The sequence below is a fragment of the Panulirus ornatus genome, chromosome 20 (assembly GCF_036320965.1).
Source record: "Panulirus ornatus isolate Po-2019 chromosome 20, ASM3632096v1, whole genome shotgun sequence".
Classification (NCBI taxonomy): Eukaryota; Metazoa; Arthropoda; class Malacostraca; order Decapoda; family Palinuridae; genus Panulirus; species Panulirus ornatus.
The window spans coordinates 43,584,656-43,599,903 of NC_092243.1; the positions used below are offsets into that span (position 1 = coordinate 43,584,656).

General features: G+C 41.9%; 1 protein-coding gene across 1 annotated transcript in view; it reads right to left on the reverse strand.

Moving 5' to 3' along the window:
• The window catches only part of LOC139755744 (uncharacterized), a 715,481-nt gene that overhangs the window by 552,127 nt on the left and 148,106 nt on the right, over positions 1-15,248 (reverse strand). Inside the window, 1 exon segment of the mRNA XM_071674375.1 lies at positions 7,205-7,246. Coding sequence (XP_071530476.1) covers positions 7,205-7,246 — 42 coding nt within the window.

A 15,248-nucleotide genomic window follows, 5' to 3' on the forward strand; every position in this document is an offset into this window, starting at 1 on the left:
CACTCCCCCAGGGTTAGGCTGGTCTTACTACACTCCCCCAGGGTTAGGCTGGTCTTACTACACTCCCCCAGGGTTAGGCTGGTCTTACTACACTCCCCCAGGGTTAGGCTGGTCTTACTACACTCCCCCAGGGTTAGGCTGGTCTTACTACACTCCCCCAGGGTTAGGCTGGTCTTACTACACTCCCCCAGGGTTAGGCTGGTCTTACTACACTCCCCCAGGGTTAGGCTGGTCTTACTACACTCCCCCAGGGTTAGGCTGGTCTTACTACACTCCCCCAGGGTTAGGCTGGTCTTACTACACTCCCCCAGGGTTAGGCTGGTCTTACTACACTCCCCCAGGGTTAGGCTGGTCTTACTACACTCCCCCAGGGTTAGGCTGGTCTTACTACACTCCCCCAGGGTTAGGCTGGTCTTACTACACTCCCCCAGGGTTAGGCTGGTCTTACTACACTCCCCCAGGGTTAGGCTGGTCTTACTACACTCCCCCAGGGTTAGGCTGGTCTTACTACACTCCCCCAGGGTTAGGCTGGTCTTACTACACTCCCCCAGGGTTAGGCTGGTCTTACTACACTCCCCCAGGGTTAGGCTGGTCTTACTACACTCCCCCAGGGTTAGGCTGGTCTTACTACACTCCCCCAGGGTTAGGCTGGTCTTACTACACTCCCCCAGGGTTAGGCTGGTCTTACTACACTCCCCCAGGGTTAGGCTGGTCTTACTACACTCCCCCAGGGTTAGGCTGGTCTTACTACACTCCCCCAGGGTTAGGCTGGTCTTACTACACTCCCCCAGGGTTAGGCTGGTCTTACTACACTCCCCCAATAATTATAAATGTTACGTAAGCTCAGGAAATGCCTTTAAGGAAAGCTGTCCTCTCACAAACATCTCCGGTGACGAGGGATAACAAAGGGGAGTGCCCACAACTGTTCCTTATGGTGAAGTGTCAGGCCCAGAGACAACAGGAGACAGCAACCCATGCAACCTCTGACCCAGGCAAGGTGTGATGGAACCTCGAAAAAATTCTTCGGTTTCCCCGACCAGTATGGAGGGGCGAGGCGCTGCCCGCGGCAGTGTGGTGCAGCCTCCTCCGCTGAGGAGAGTGACAACAGTACATGGTGAAGTGTGGCCCATCGTCATACAGGAGCGGCGGAGGCCAGGAGGATTTTGTATGCCGGTGTGACACTCACCTACCTTCCCGGAGCTCAGCCATGGATGTTGGTGATATTCTGTTCCTTCATCACCTAAGGAGTGGTAGCTGTGAGGTGCACGACCAATGACGGCGACGGACCTGGCCTCCCTTGGCCGGCGGGACGGGTCAGGGGAGGCCACAAACTTCACCATCAACACACATAACCAGTTGTCTCACCTTCGCTGCTGTGTCACCTTCAGCAGCGAGGCAATATAGAGTGGCTGTGTTATGACAACGACACTGCTACAGATACTGCCGCTGCTGCTCTGTTAACATACCGTTAAAATACACGTCCCAGAAGTCAACAGTATGTCTGGTGTCGTGCAACAGCCACCACTACGTCTATCATGATATCATGAATGGCACAGAGTACGATGCACAGAGTACAATACACCATGTACATGTATAACTCCTGCTACACGAGAGGGTCAGATAAACAGATCTTCACTATCACTAAAACAACCATCTGTTTCACGAGGGAGGACGCCAACCCTGACCCAGCACACTACAGGTCTAGTTCAGGACCGTCCTAGTGATTCATCTCCTCGTCTGCACGACCGTGGGTGTAAACCATGAGCTGAGCCCATGCAGGAGGTGTGGGCCATGGTGTGTCCCGGGGCTGGCCGTGTACACAGACTCCTCACGTACACATAAACTCTCACACAAGCCACCTCCTCCCCTGACACAACCAGCAATAGAAAAACAAGATGATAACAATACATCCCGGATACGACAGAGATCGTGAGGATCATACGGTAGTGTAGTGTCACTTGAGGTGTGTGTGTGTGTGTGTGTGTGTGTGTGTAGCTTCTCACCGTCCACAGATGGCAGCACCTTCCTCCCACACTACTGTATATATATAGCTACAGTATCTTTTATAATATCTGCACAATTATCCTTATAGTATACTAAGGTGGTGAACATGTTACCGTGACTCAAAGATATGTCCATGCCACCGGAAGTGACGGTGTTAACTAGCGGGTAAAGGATGACAGACCCCCCCGCCCGCCCATCCACTGCTGCCGCAGACCACTACCACCTCACCGGTCACTGCTCGTACCACCCACTGCTGATGCTGCTGTCTTCTACACCACAGGCGCAACACGCATTCCTGGGCAGCGAAGATGATACAGTGGACAATAAGAATACGTGCTAAATCCGGAGGAATCAACTGGTTCATACGATTTATCCCCAAGAATACTGAAAGAAGCTAGCTGGCATTTAGCTTTCCTATCACCAAAATGCTTAACAAATCACTGCAGGAAACGTAACACCAGTTCTTAATACGATGACATGAAATGTGATTCAAGCCACCACCCCACTAACCTCACTTTTAGAAACATTAAACAAGACAAAATCATTAAATTCTCGGAACAAAATAGATTAACAACCGAGTATCAAAATGGTTTCCGGAATGAGATTAAGGTTAACGAATATGAGTGAACTGTTTAGGCATAAATACGACAACAGGAGTTCCAAAATACCCTCTGATGCTAAATACGTTGATTTTCTACACTGAATCAAAGCTCCCAGCAAAGGAAGCCGAACCTATAAGGGAATGGCTTCCGTTAGGCGAGATCCACTGGCGATATGATTAATGTCTGGTCATTACTCACGAGAGATTTTGGGGAGTCATATGCAGTTGCCCTTGACAATTCTAAGGTTTTTGACAGGGCGTGGCATCGGGGTCTCATCCCTAAGCTCCTCTCTTTTGGCTTCCCTCCCTCACTTTCCTCTTTCATTCCTAGCTTCCTCTCCGGCCGATCTACCTATGTGGTTCTTGATGGATCAGCCGTCCCCTTTTTCTCCATCAACAACGGTGTCCCTCAAGGTTCTGTCCTGGCCCCTACACTTTTTCTCCTTCTTTCAATGATTTTCTCTCCTCCACAAATAATCCAAAGCACTCGTATGTTGACGACTTAACACTGCATTCATCCACATCCTTAAATTCTGCTCCCTCTTCTCTCACTCGATCTGCATCTCGCCTTAACACAGCTTCCTTAATAAACTCAGACTTGGACAGGATATCTCAGTGGGTTACACAAAATCTGGTTAAGTTTAATGCCTCCAAGACCCAATTTCTATCAATCTCTCCATCGGAAACTCCTCAAAACTCTCGTTTCTCCTTTGACGGTTCTGTAATTCCACCTCTTGACTCAATGAACATACTTGGTATTACTGTAACATCCACTCTTTCTTGGAAATCCCATATAACGGGAATAGCTAAGTCTGTCTCTATGAAACTGGGTGCCCTGTGTAGGTGTCGAAACTTCTCTTCTGAACGGTTGCTCCGTTCATACAAGGGACTAATTCGTCCTTGTATGGAGTACTGCTCTCACTTTTAGAGTGGTTCTAGCTCTGCATCCTTACTTGACAGAGTTGAGTCGAAAGCGGTCCGACTTATAAACTATCCCAGGCTAACTTCCAAACTTGACACCCTTGCTCTATGCCACAAAGTTGGTTCACTTTCCTTCTTCTATAGGAATTACCTTGGATTTTGCTCCCGAGAAGTGGCTGCTTGTGTGCCCCCACCACTAGCTAGACCACGCATTTTTTTGCGTCACATGAATATTGTGTGGCAAATCGGCAACTCAAGGGTGGGTCATTTTGACACCTGCTTCTATCCCTACAAGTCGAAGCTTTGGAACCCTCTACTTTCTCATGTCTTTTCCAATAACTATGACCTGGCACGTTTAGAAAGACAGGTCGTTCACTTTCATAAAAATTCATACATACTTTCCCTTGTCTTTTCTTTTTCTGTTTAATAATTTTCTCTATATTTCAATTAAGGCCCGGCCTTGATGTGGACTTCTGCTCGTGACTGGAGCCTTCTGCATAAAAAAAAAAAAAAAAATGAAAGCATCTGACTGGCTTCATGTGTGTAGGGGAGTTCCACAAGGTTATGTCCTGGGATTCATAGTGTTCATCACCTACATTAACGAACCAGAGACCCTGAAACACTAGTGAACAGCAGACTTGCAAAATCTGCTAACGACACTCAACTGCCAAGACAAAGGAAGACACCCTGATGATTCAGAGGGATTTAGATAAACTGGTGGAGTGGACAGAGACACATATATACACACATATATACCCCTGGGGATTGGGGAGAAAGAATACTTCCCACGTATTCCCTGTGTGTCGTAAAAGGCGCCTAAAAGGGAAGGGAACGGGGGGGGGGGGGGGGGGGGGAATCCTCGCGTCTCGTTTTTAGTTTTCCAAAGGAAGGAACAGAAGAGGGAGAAAGTGAGGATATTCCCTCAAAGGCTCAGTCCTCTGTTCTTAACGCTACCTCGCTAGCGCGGGAAATGGCGAATAGTATGAAAAAAAGAAAGAATATATATATATATATATATATATATATATATATATATATATATATATATATATATATATATATATATATACATATATATATATATATATATATATATATATATATATATATATATATATATATATATATATATACACTTATGCACTTTGGCGCCAAAATACATAAACCATGTCAGTCCTGGTCACCACACCTGATGTGAGATGACCAGAAACTTGAGCGAATTCAAAGATGAGCATCCAAACTAATCCCATCACTGAGATATAAGCCTTATGAGGAAAGATTCAAACACTTTACAAAAAAGGCACAGACTCCGGTGACCTGGCAAAGGTGTTGAACATTGTAAATAATATTATTAATAATAATAACAATAATCATAATAATAAGTAAATAATAATTTCGATAACATGCGAAACTTTCCTCACTGACCAAAAATAATTGGATGAAGACGAACAGGAAGATGTAAGAGGATCTTATTATTCTTCATATATAGAGAGACATAAACCATTGGATTAAACTACCTCCTTTAGCAGGAAATGGGAATCCTATAAATAATTTCATAGACACTGAATCACTAAATCATGATCACAGCACAACACAGTATACTCATTATCAACACTATACCTCACCAGCAGGTCAAAACCCTTAACGCAACATCTTACCTTTACTGTGCCACGTACACCATGTGTACTACACACATGTGTCTGTGTAGGAAACACCTTACATACACCCGTATACAATGTGTACACATACTGTACCCTACGTACATCCACCCTATACTATGTGCACCCACCCTTTCACTCTGCACACCGAACCTACGAATGTACAACCATCCCTACAAATGTACAACCATCCCTACACTTTGTACATCCTCTCTTACACTGTGCACACCCATCCCTACATTGTGTAAACCACAGCACTATGTGTACCCACACTACACTGTATAAACCCACCTTTACATTTTGTAAACTCACTCTACATTGAATGCACCCATCCTTACATTGTATACATCTACACTTACACTAAGTACACCCATCCCACAATGTGTACATCGAGACCTACACTGTGTACAGCCAGACCTAGGTTGCATATACCCACTTTTACACTGTACACACCGACCTCTACACAATGTATACCCACCCTTCACTGTATACACCCACTCCACACTGTGTGCATCCACCTCTACATTGTGTACACCAATCTTACACTATGTACATCCACCTTTACACTATGTACATCCACCCTATACTGTGTACATCCACCCTACACTGTATAAACTTACCCCTAAACTGTTCACACCCACCCTACACTGAAACAGATAATGCTGCACATCATCACAGCATAACTGAGCAAAACTGTAAAAATATGTAAAAATGCATCACTAAATCTATTACATCATACACATTAAATATATCATGCATGTAGTATAACAGGTGGCACAGTATAATGAAGAGTAGAGCACCCCTTACATGCATGCAGTGCCCCTTACATGCATGAGTGCCCCTTACATACATGTAGCACCCTCTACCTATATGTAGGGCCCCTTACATACATGTAGTACCTCCTTACACTCTACGTATTGAGCAGTTTAGACCTATAGGATGAGACAGTTAAGGTGGATGAGATCTTTAAACTTCATGCAGCAATTATGTACAGGATGAAACAGCTTGGTGGGCAGTGACCCTTACGATCCATGCTGGAAATAATGCTGAACGATAAGGCAGTTTAGGGGGTCAATATTCCTTAACCTCATGAGCAGGACGGTACAACACTTGAGCAGGATGGTACAGCCCTTCAGCAGGGCAGTACAGCCCTTGAGCAGGACGGTGCAACCCTTGAGCAGGACGGTGCAACCCTTGAATAGGGCGGTACAGCCCTTCAGCAGGACGGTACAGCCCTTCAGCAGAACGGTACGACCCCTGAGCACGGGTGTACGACCCTTGAGTATTATGGCCTAGTCTCTGACCCCATCCGTGATGGTCGGGTCAAAGGCCAGGTTATCACACCTAAAGGTCGTACCCTCGTGTTCAAAGGATGCACCGTTGTGCCTGAGTGTCGTACAGGCCTGCTCACGGGTAGTACCGTCGTGCTCAAGGGTCGTACCGTCGTGCTCAAGGGTCGTACCGTCGTGCTCAAGGGTCGTAGCGTCGAGCTCAAGGGTAGTCCCGTCGTGCTCAAGGTTGACCTTCATCCAACACAATAATACAGGCTGAATGAACGTGGTGGACCGTAATCGGCAGAGGTCGGTTAATTACTGAACTAGAGGAGGCAGCAGGTCTGTTGGCAGCCACCAGTGACTGAGGGAAAGGCAATGTGCACGGCGATCAATACACAGTCGGCGTCAGGCAGTTATCCAGGACAGAGGAGGCTGTTTACAGTTCAGCAAGCGGTGACACTTCCTGCAGGTAGGACAAGACGAGGTGGTCCGCTGTTTAAAGCATGAACCTCGGCACTTTACAGTGCAGTTTACTGTTGAGTGTGCTAATATTTTCACACGCAGAGTTGGGGAAGACAGTTTGTGTGTGATTAAACATAATATCCTCATGCACTTTGAACAGTAGAGAAGATGAGACATTGTTCGTGCAGTAATGCGGGATGAGGCACAGAGTGAGGGTAAGCTAGGGTGAGTCAGTGTGAGTAAGCCATAACTCGTGCAGTTAGTGGAGTCTGGGGGGATCGTACCAGTTTGTGGGCGCGGGGGCGGTTTGGTGTGCCCGGGATGACCTGTGAGGGAGAGAGTTGTTAGTCCAAGTCTCCACCAGTAGTTGCAACAGCAGGCCCCCTCTATACCGCCACCACCACATCTTCACTACAACACTACCATCACATCTTCCTTACAATGCTAACATCACACCTTCCCTACAGTACTACCATCACATGCACAACACATAATATCGGGAAATAGTACACAGTAATGTAAACAATAATCAAACTCTTAAATTCTTGGTTGAATACAATATAAAAAACATATAATAGTAATGTATGATATGTAGACAGGATATTCACATGTTATAAAACTGTGGCTATAATGATAACTATAAACTGTGGCCATAATGATAACTATAAACTGTGGCCATAATGATATCTATAAACTGTGGCCATAATGATAACTATAAACTGTGGCCATAATGATAACTATAAACTGTGGCCATAATGATAACTATAAACTGTGGCCATAATGATAACTATAAACTGTGGCCATAATGATAACTATAAACTGTGTCTATAATGATAACTATAAACTGTGGCCATAATGATAACTATAAACTGTGTCTATAATGATAACTATAAACTGTGGCTATAATGATAAGTATGAAACAGTCATTACCACCGACACTGCCAGTGTTGTGAAGGTACCCACTACAGCATCACCCTGGCCTAGCCTAGTAGTAGGTAGGCAGGTACGACTTACCTACCCCTGGTCCACAGTGTTCGACTCCTGACCCGTCTGTCTCCCTACACCACGCGGATCATGATGCACCCACAGCCGCCCCAGGACCTATCACAAGTATCGGTCAGCTCGGCCCAGGAGCAGCAGGCACACCACCACACCTCCCAGGAACCTCCAACACATACAACTATCATCGTAATGATACACACAAGACTGACACTGGCTTCTGTTAGTGTGGCTACACAGCAGGTCACGGGTGTGGAGGGAGGTTACGCATGGTGTGGTTACAGCAACGGGACAAAAGGGTGGACATGGTAGGTCTCATCACCACGACGGCTCTACACCCCAGCCACATCATACTCCCCCGCCGGGTCTCACCCGGTGCTCAGCGGGGCGCCCTCGCTGATCTACGGCAGCGGCAATATATGTGGAGGGGCCGGTGAGGGGACCACAGACCAGGGCGGCTAGTGACCGGCGGGAGAGGCGGCGGTGGTCACGGGTGGGCGGCCGACCACAACGTGTGGGCGGACCGACCAGCCGTGGGCGGAGGCAAGATGCAAGACACTGGGCTCACGTGAAGCAGACAGTATACCCCTAGTTACACACACTAGACGACTGGAGAAGGTGTCCTAGACACGAACAATGGCGGCATCAAGTGAAGTTTTATTAATATTAGCCATCCCTAACTAACCTAACCTAAACCTGCGTCAGGGTTTAGTTACCATTACAACAATCTTGTTTATCCGTCAAGAATTACTATAAAATGATTCCTACTTCCCCTACATATGAGAACACTGTCTATAACACGAGTTTCAGTGTTGTGTCTTCCTAGCGTAGCAATCCGCTCACTGCCAATGCAACCCAGCAGCCGGCCATGCTGAACACATAATAACAACGCTGTTAACCCAGCACTTGAACTGACCTCACGTCTGAACCCACACACACACACGTCTCACGTCTGGAGTCATTAGGCCAGCCCAAGATGACCCTCGCCTCTCAAATGTTCTCTTGTGATGAAGGTAATACTTGCAGAACGGATCCCTGAGGTTGTGCCCGACTGTACGACTATAAGCTTAACTTCAACGCTACCTTGACTTTCAATGTATAACTTTACACCATTTTCATTAAGGCTCTGTACGTCTTAGTGTAGATACAAAGAGAGTCTCACTGATACATTAACGTAAGGTCACATAATATAGGTTACTCGAAAGACAGCACAGAATGTACGTGCATTGGATACATCAACAATGGTAGGTGAGAGGTGGGCCCTTGTGGGCCCAGAGAGTCCTCATCCCGTCGGTAAGACTACGGGGCGGGAGGGCAGTGGCATGGATACTGGTGAGACTACAAGGAAGAGCCATTGTACACTCTCAGTATGTAGCATACAACAGACACACTTTGCCCATGTCCAACACTGCGCCAGCCAGGCTAATGTGATCAATCATTACTAATGTTTTCTGATAACTTTACAATCCTGAGGCAGCTGGGGGGCTGGCGGAACAATTAACTCATGTAATCCAGGAGGTAAATAAGCTATATATCATGAGAACAGCTTTGATCGATAGGTTCACCCTCACAGCTGAGGACGCCACCCCGGGTCCCTACCACTGTTGTACACAGGCCACACCGCCGACGCCAGCACCACCCTGGAAACTTATCGAAATTTACAACGGCACTTTGACCAGCAGCAGGGGAGGTACTACTCCTTTCTTAAGGATGGATAGCTGTAGGGTTCGGGTCCTAAGGTCAGACTGGTGCAGGTCTCTGGTCCTGAGGCCGGACAGGTGCAGGTCTCTGGTCCTGAGGTCAGACTGGTCTCTGGTCCATACTATCGTCCGGAAATAAAAGACCCTAAACGCCTTGGTCCTTCTAAATTCGCAAGAAGGAGGGTGCAGGCTGGCAACACTGTGCCCCCAGGAGGGTCGAACTTACGACCTCTGATTGCAGGAACAGTACTTTACCGCTCAGCAAGGCGGTATCTCTGGAAATTTATTTCCAACCTCAGAGAGAGAGAGAGAGAGAGAGAGAGAGAGAGAGAGAGAGAGAGAGAGAGAGAGAGAGAGAGAGAGAGAGGTGGTAGGTACTAGACGGTGTAGAGTGGAAACTCACGCATTAAGTTCCTTTGTTCGACTGTTTGATCTGGAAATACTTCTGACACTAAGATGAAAAAAAAAAAGTTAAAAGTATTGCAGTGGGAACTACATATGAAACCCTAGTATCGTGAGGTTAGTAGGTGTGGGGTCACTTGGCTGACTGGCTCAGCAGCAGGAAACGTGTTCATGGAGGAAGAAGGAGAATATGTATCATCTGTATAACCATATCTTCGTCCTGAGTTGGTCATGTGTGGTGCACGTATCCTGCTGGCCTCCTCGCACAGCCTGAGCCAGTGCTGTCCAGGGTGTGCAGGTGAGACACACACCACCGTCGTCATATAAGCGTCCACTACTCTCTCACATCATACGTTACGATGATCCAGTAAACACTAACGTCTCCTTTATAGCTGCTGACCTACGATAATTACTGCCCCTGTCCTCAATCACTCCTCTGGCATCTTCAGTTGATATATCCCTTACCTTAATCAAGAACCCATGCCTTCATCAACATCCCTAACCTTAATCAACATCCCTAACCTTAATCAATATCCCTAACCTTAATCAATATCCCTAACCTTAATCAATATCCCTAACCTTAATCAATATCCCTCGCCTTAATCAATATCCCTAACCTTAATCAATATCCCTAACCTTAATCAATATCCTAACCTTAATCAATATCCCTAACCTTAATCAATATCCCTAACCTTAATCAATATCCCTAACCTTAATCAATATCCTAACCTTAATCAATATCCTAACCTTAATCAATATCCCTAACCTTAATCAATATCCTAACCTTAATCAATATCCCTAACCTTAATCAATATCCCTAACCTTAATCAATATCCCTAACCTTAATCAATATCCCTAACCTTAATCAATATCCCTAACCTTAATCAATATCCTAACCTTAATCAATATCCTAACCTTAATCAATATCCCTAACCTTAATCAATATCCCTAACCTTAATCAATATCCCTAACCTTAATCAATATCCTAACCTTAATCAATATCCCTAACCTTAATCAATATCCTAACCTTAATCAATATCCCTAACCTTAATCAATATCCCTAACCTTAATCAATATCCCTAACCTTAATCAATATCCCTAACCTTAATCAATATCCTAACCTTAATCAATATCCCTAACCTTAATCAATATCCCTAACCTTAATCAATATCCTAACCTTAATCAATATCCTAACCTTAATCAATATCCCTAACCTTAATCAATATCCCTAACCTTAATCAATATCCCTAACCTTAATCAATATCCCTAACCTTAATCAATATCCCTAACCTTAATCAATATCCCTAACCTTAATCAATATCCCTAACCTTAATCAATATCCCTAACCTTAATCAATATCCCTAACCTTAATCAATATCCCTAACCTAATCAATATCCCTAACCTTAATCAATATCCCTAACCTTAATCAATATCCCTAACCTTAATCAATATCCCTAACCTTAATCAATATCCCTAACCTTAATCAATATCCCTAACCTTAATCAATATCCCTAACCTTAATCAATATCCCTAACCTTAATCAATATCCCTAACCTTAATCAATATCCTAACCTTAATCAATATCCCTAACCTTAATCAATATCCTAACCTTAATCAATATCCTAACCTTAATCAATATCCCTAACCTAATCAATATCCCTAACCTTAATCAATATCCCTAACCTTAATCAATATCCCTAACCTTAATCAATATCCCTAACCTAATCAATATCCCTAACCTTAATCAATATCCCTAACCTAATCAATATCCCTAACCTTAATCAATATCCCTAACCTAATCAATATCCCTAACCTTAATCAATATCCCTAACCTAATCAATATCCCTAACCTTAATCAATATCCCTAACCTAATCAATATCCCTAACCTTAATCAATATCCCTAACCTTAATCAATATCCTAACCTTAATCAATATCCTAACCTTAATCAATATCCTAACCTTAATCAATATCCCTAACCTTAATCAATATCCCTAACCTTAATCAATATCCTAACCTTAATCAATATCCCTAACCTTAATCAATATCCCTAACCTAATCAATATCCCTAACCTTAATCAATATCCTAACCTTAATCAATATCCCTAACCTTAATCAATATCCCTAACCTAATCAATATCCCTAACCTTAATCAATATCCCTAACCTTAATCAATATCCCTAACCTTAATCAATATCCCTAACCTTAATCAATATCCTAACCTTAATCAATATCCTAACCTTAATCAATATCCTAACCTTAATCAATATCCCTAACCTTAATCAATATCCCTAACCTTAATCAATATCCTAACCTTAATCAATATCCCTAACCTAATCAATATCCCTAACCTTAATCAATATCCCTAACCTTAATCAATATCCCTAACCTAATCAATATCCCTAACCTTAATCAATATCCCTAACCTTAATCAATATCCTAACCTTAATCAATATCCCTAACCTTAATCAATATCCCTAACCTTAATCAATATCCCTAACCTTAATCAATATCCCTAACCTTAATCAATATCCCTAACCTTAATCAATATCCCTAACCTTAATCAATATCCCTAACCTTAATCAATATCCCTAACCTTAATCAATATCCCTAACCTTAATCAATATCCTAACCTTAATCAATATCCTAACCTTAATCAATATCCCTAACCTTAATCAATATCCCTAACCTTAATCAATATCCCTAACCTAATCAATATCCCTAACCTTAATCAATATCCTAACCTTAATCAATATCCTAACCTTAATCAATATCCCTAACCTTAATCAATATCCCTAACCTTAATCAATATCCCTAACCTAATCAATATCCCTAACCTTAATCAATATCCTAACCTTAATCAATATCCTAACCTTAATCAATATCCCTAACCTTAATCAATATCCCTAACCTTAATCAATATCCTAACCTTAATCAATATCCCTAACCTTAATCAATATCCTAACCTTAATCAATATCCCTAACCTTAATCAATATCCCTAACCTTAATCAATATCCCTAACCTTAATCAATATCCCTAACCTAATCAATATCCCTAACCTAATCAATATCCCTAACCTTAATCAATATCCTAACCTTAATCAATATCCCTAACCTAATCAATATCCCTAACCTTAATCAATATCCTAACCTTAATCAATATCCCTAACCTTAATCAATATCCCTAACCTTAATCAATATCCCTAACCTTAATCAATATCCCTAACCTTAATCAATATCCCTAACCTAATCAATATCCCTAACCTTAATCAATATCCTAACCTTAATCAATATCCTAACCTTAATCAATATCCTAACCTTAATCAATATCCTAACCTTAATCAATATCCTAACCTTAATCAATATCCTAACCTTAATCAATATCCCTAACCTTAATCAATATCCTAACCTTAATCAATATCCTAACCTTAATCAATATCCTAACCTTAATCAATATCCCTAACCTTAATCAATATCCCTAACCTTAATCAATATCCCTAACCTTAATCAATATCCCTAACCTTAATCAATATCCCTAACCTTAATCAATATCCCTAACCTTAATCAATATCCCTAACCTTAATCAATATCCCTAACCTTAATCAATATCCCTAACCTTAATCAATATCCCTAACCTTAATCAATATCCCTAACCTTAATCAATATCCTAACCTTAATCAATATCCTAACCTTAATCAATATCCTAACCTTAATCAATATCCCTAACCTTAATCAATATCCCTAACCTTAATCAATATCCCTAACCTTAATCAATATCCTAACCTTAATCAATATCCCTAACCTTAATCAATATCCCTAACCTTAATCAATATCCTAACCTTAATCAATATCCCTAACCTTAATCAATATCCCTAACCTTAATCAATATCCCTAACCTAATCAATATCCCTAACCTTAATCAATATCCCTAACCTTAATCAATATCCCTAACCTTAATCAATATCCTAACCTTAATCAATATCCTAACCTTAATCAATATCCTAACCTTAATCAATATCCTAACCTTAATCAATATCCCTAACCTTAATCAATATCCCTAACCTTAATCAATATCCCTAACCTTAATCAATATCCTAACCTTAATCAATATCCCTAACCTAATCAATATCCCTAACCTTAATCAATATCCCTAACCTTAATCAATATCCCTAACCTTAATCAATATCCCTAACCTTAATCAATATCCTAACCTTAATCAATATCCCTAACCTTAATCAATATCCCTAACCTTAATCAATATCCCTAACCTTAATCAATATCCCTAACCTTAATCAATATCCTAACCTTAATCAATATCCCTAACCTAATCAATATCCCTAACCTTAATCAATATCCTAACCTTAATCAATATCCCTAACCTTAATCAATATCCCTAACCTTAATCAATATCCCTAACCTTAATCAATATCCCTAACCTTAATCAATATCCCTAACCTTAATCAATATCCCTAACCTAATCAATATCCCTAACCTAATCAATATCCCTAACCTTAATCAATATCCCTAACCTTAATCAATATCCTAACCTTAATCAATATCCCTAACCTTAATCAATATCCCTAACCTTAATCAATATCCCTAACCTTAATCAATATCCCTAACCTTAATCAATATCCTAACCTTAATCAATATCCTAACCTTAATCAATATCCCTAACCTTAATCAATATCCCTAACCTTAATCAATATCCCTAACCTTAATCAATATCCCTAACCTTAATCAATATCCCTAACCTTAATCAATATCCTAACCTTAATCAATATCCCTAACCTTAATCAATATCCTAACCTTAATCAATATCCTAACCTTAATCAATATCCCTAACCTTAATCAATATCCCTAACCTTAATCAATATCCCTAACCTTAATCAATATCCCTAACCTTAATCAATATCCCTAACCTTAATCAATATCCTAACCTTAATCAATATCCTAACCTTAATCAATATCCCTAACCTTAATCAATATCCTAACCTTAATCAATATCCCTAACCTTAATCAATATCCTAACCTTAATCAATATCCCTAACCTAATCAATATCCCTAACCTTAATCAATATCCTAACCTTAATCAATATCCCTAACCTAATCAATATCCCTAACCTTAATCAATATCCTAACCTTAATCAATATCCCTAACCTTAATCAATATCCCTAACCTTAATCAATATCCTAACCTTAATCAATATCCCTAACCTTAATCAAT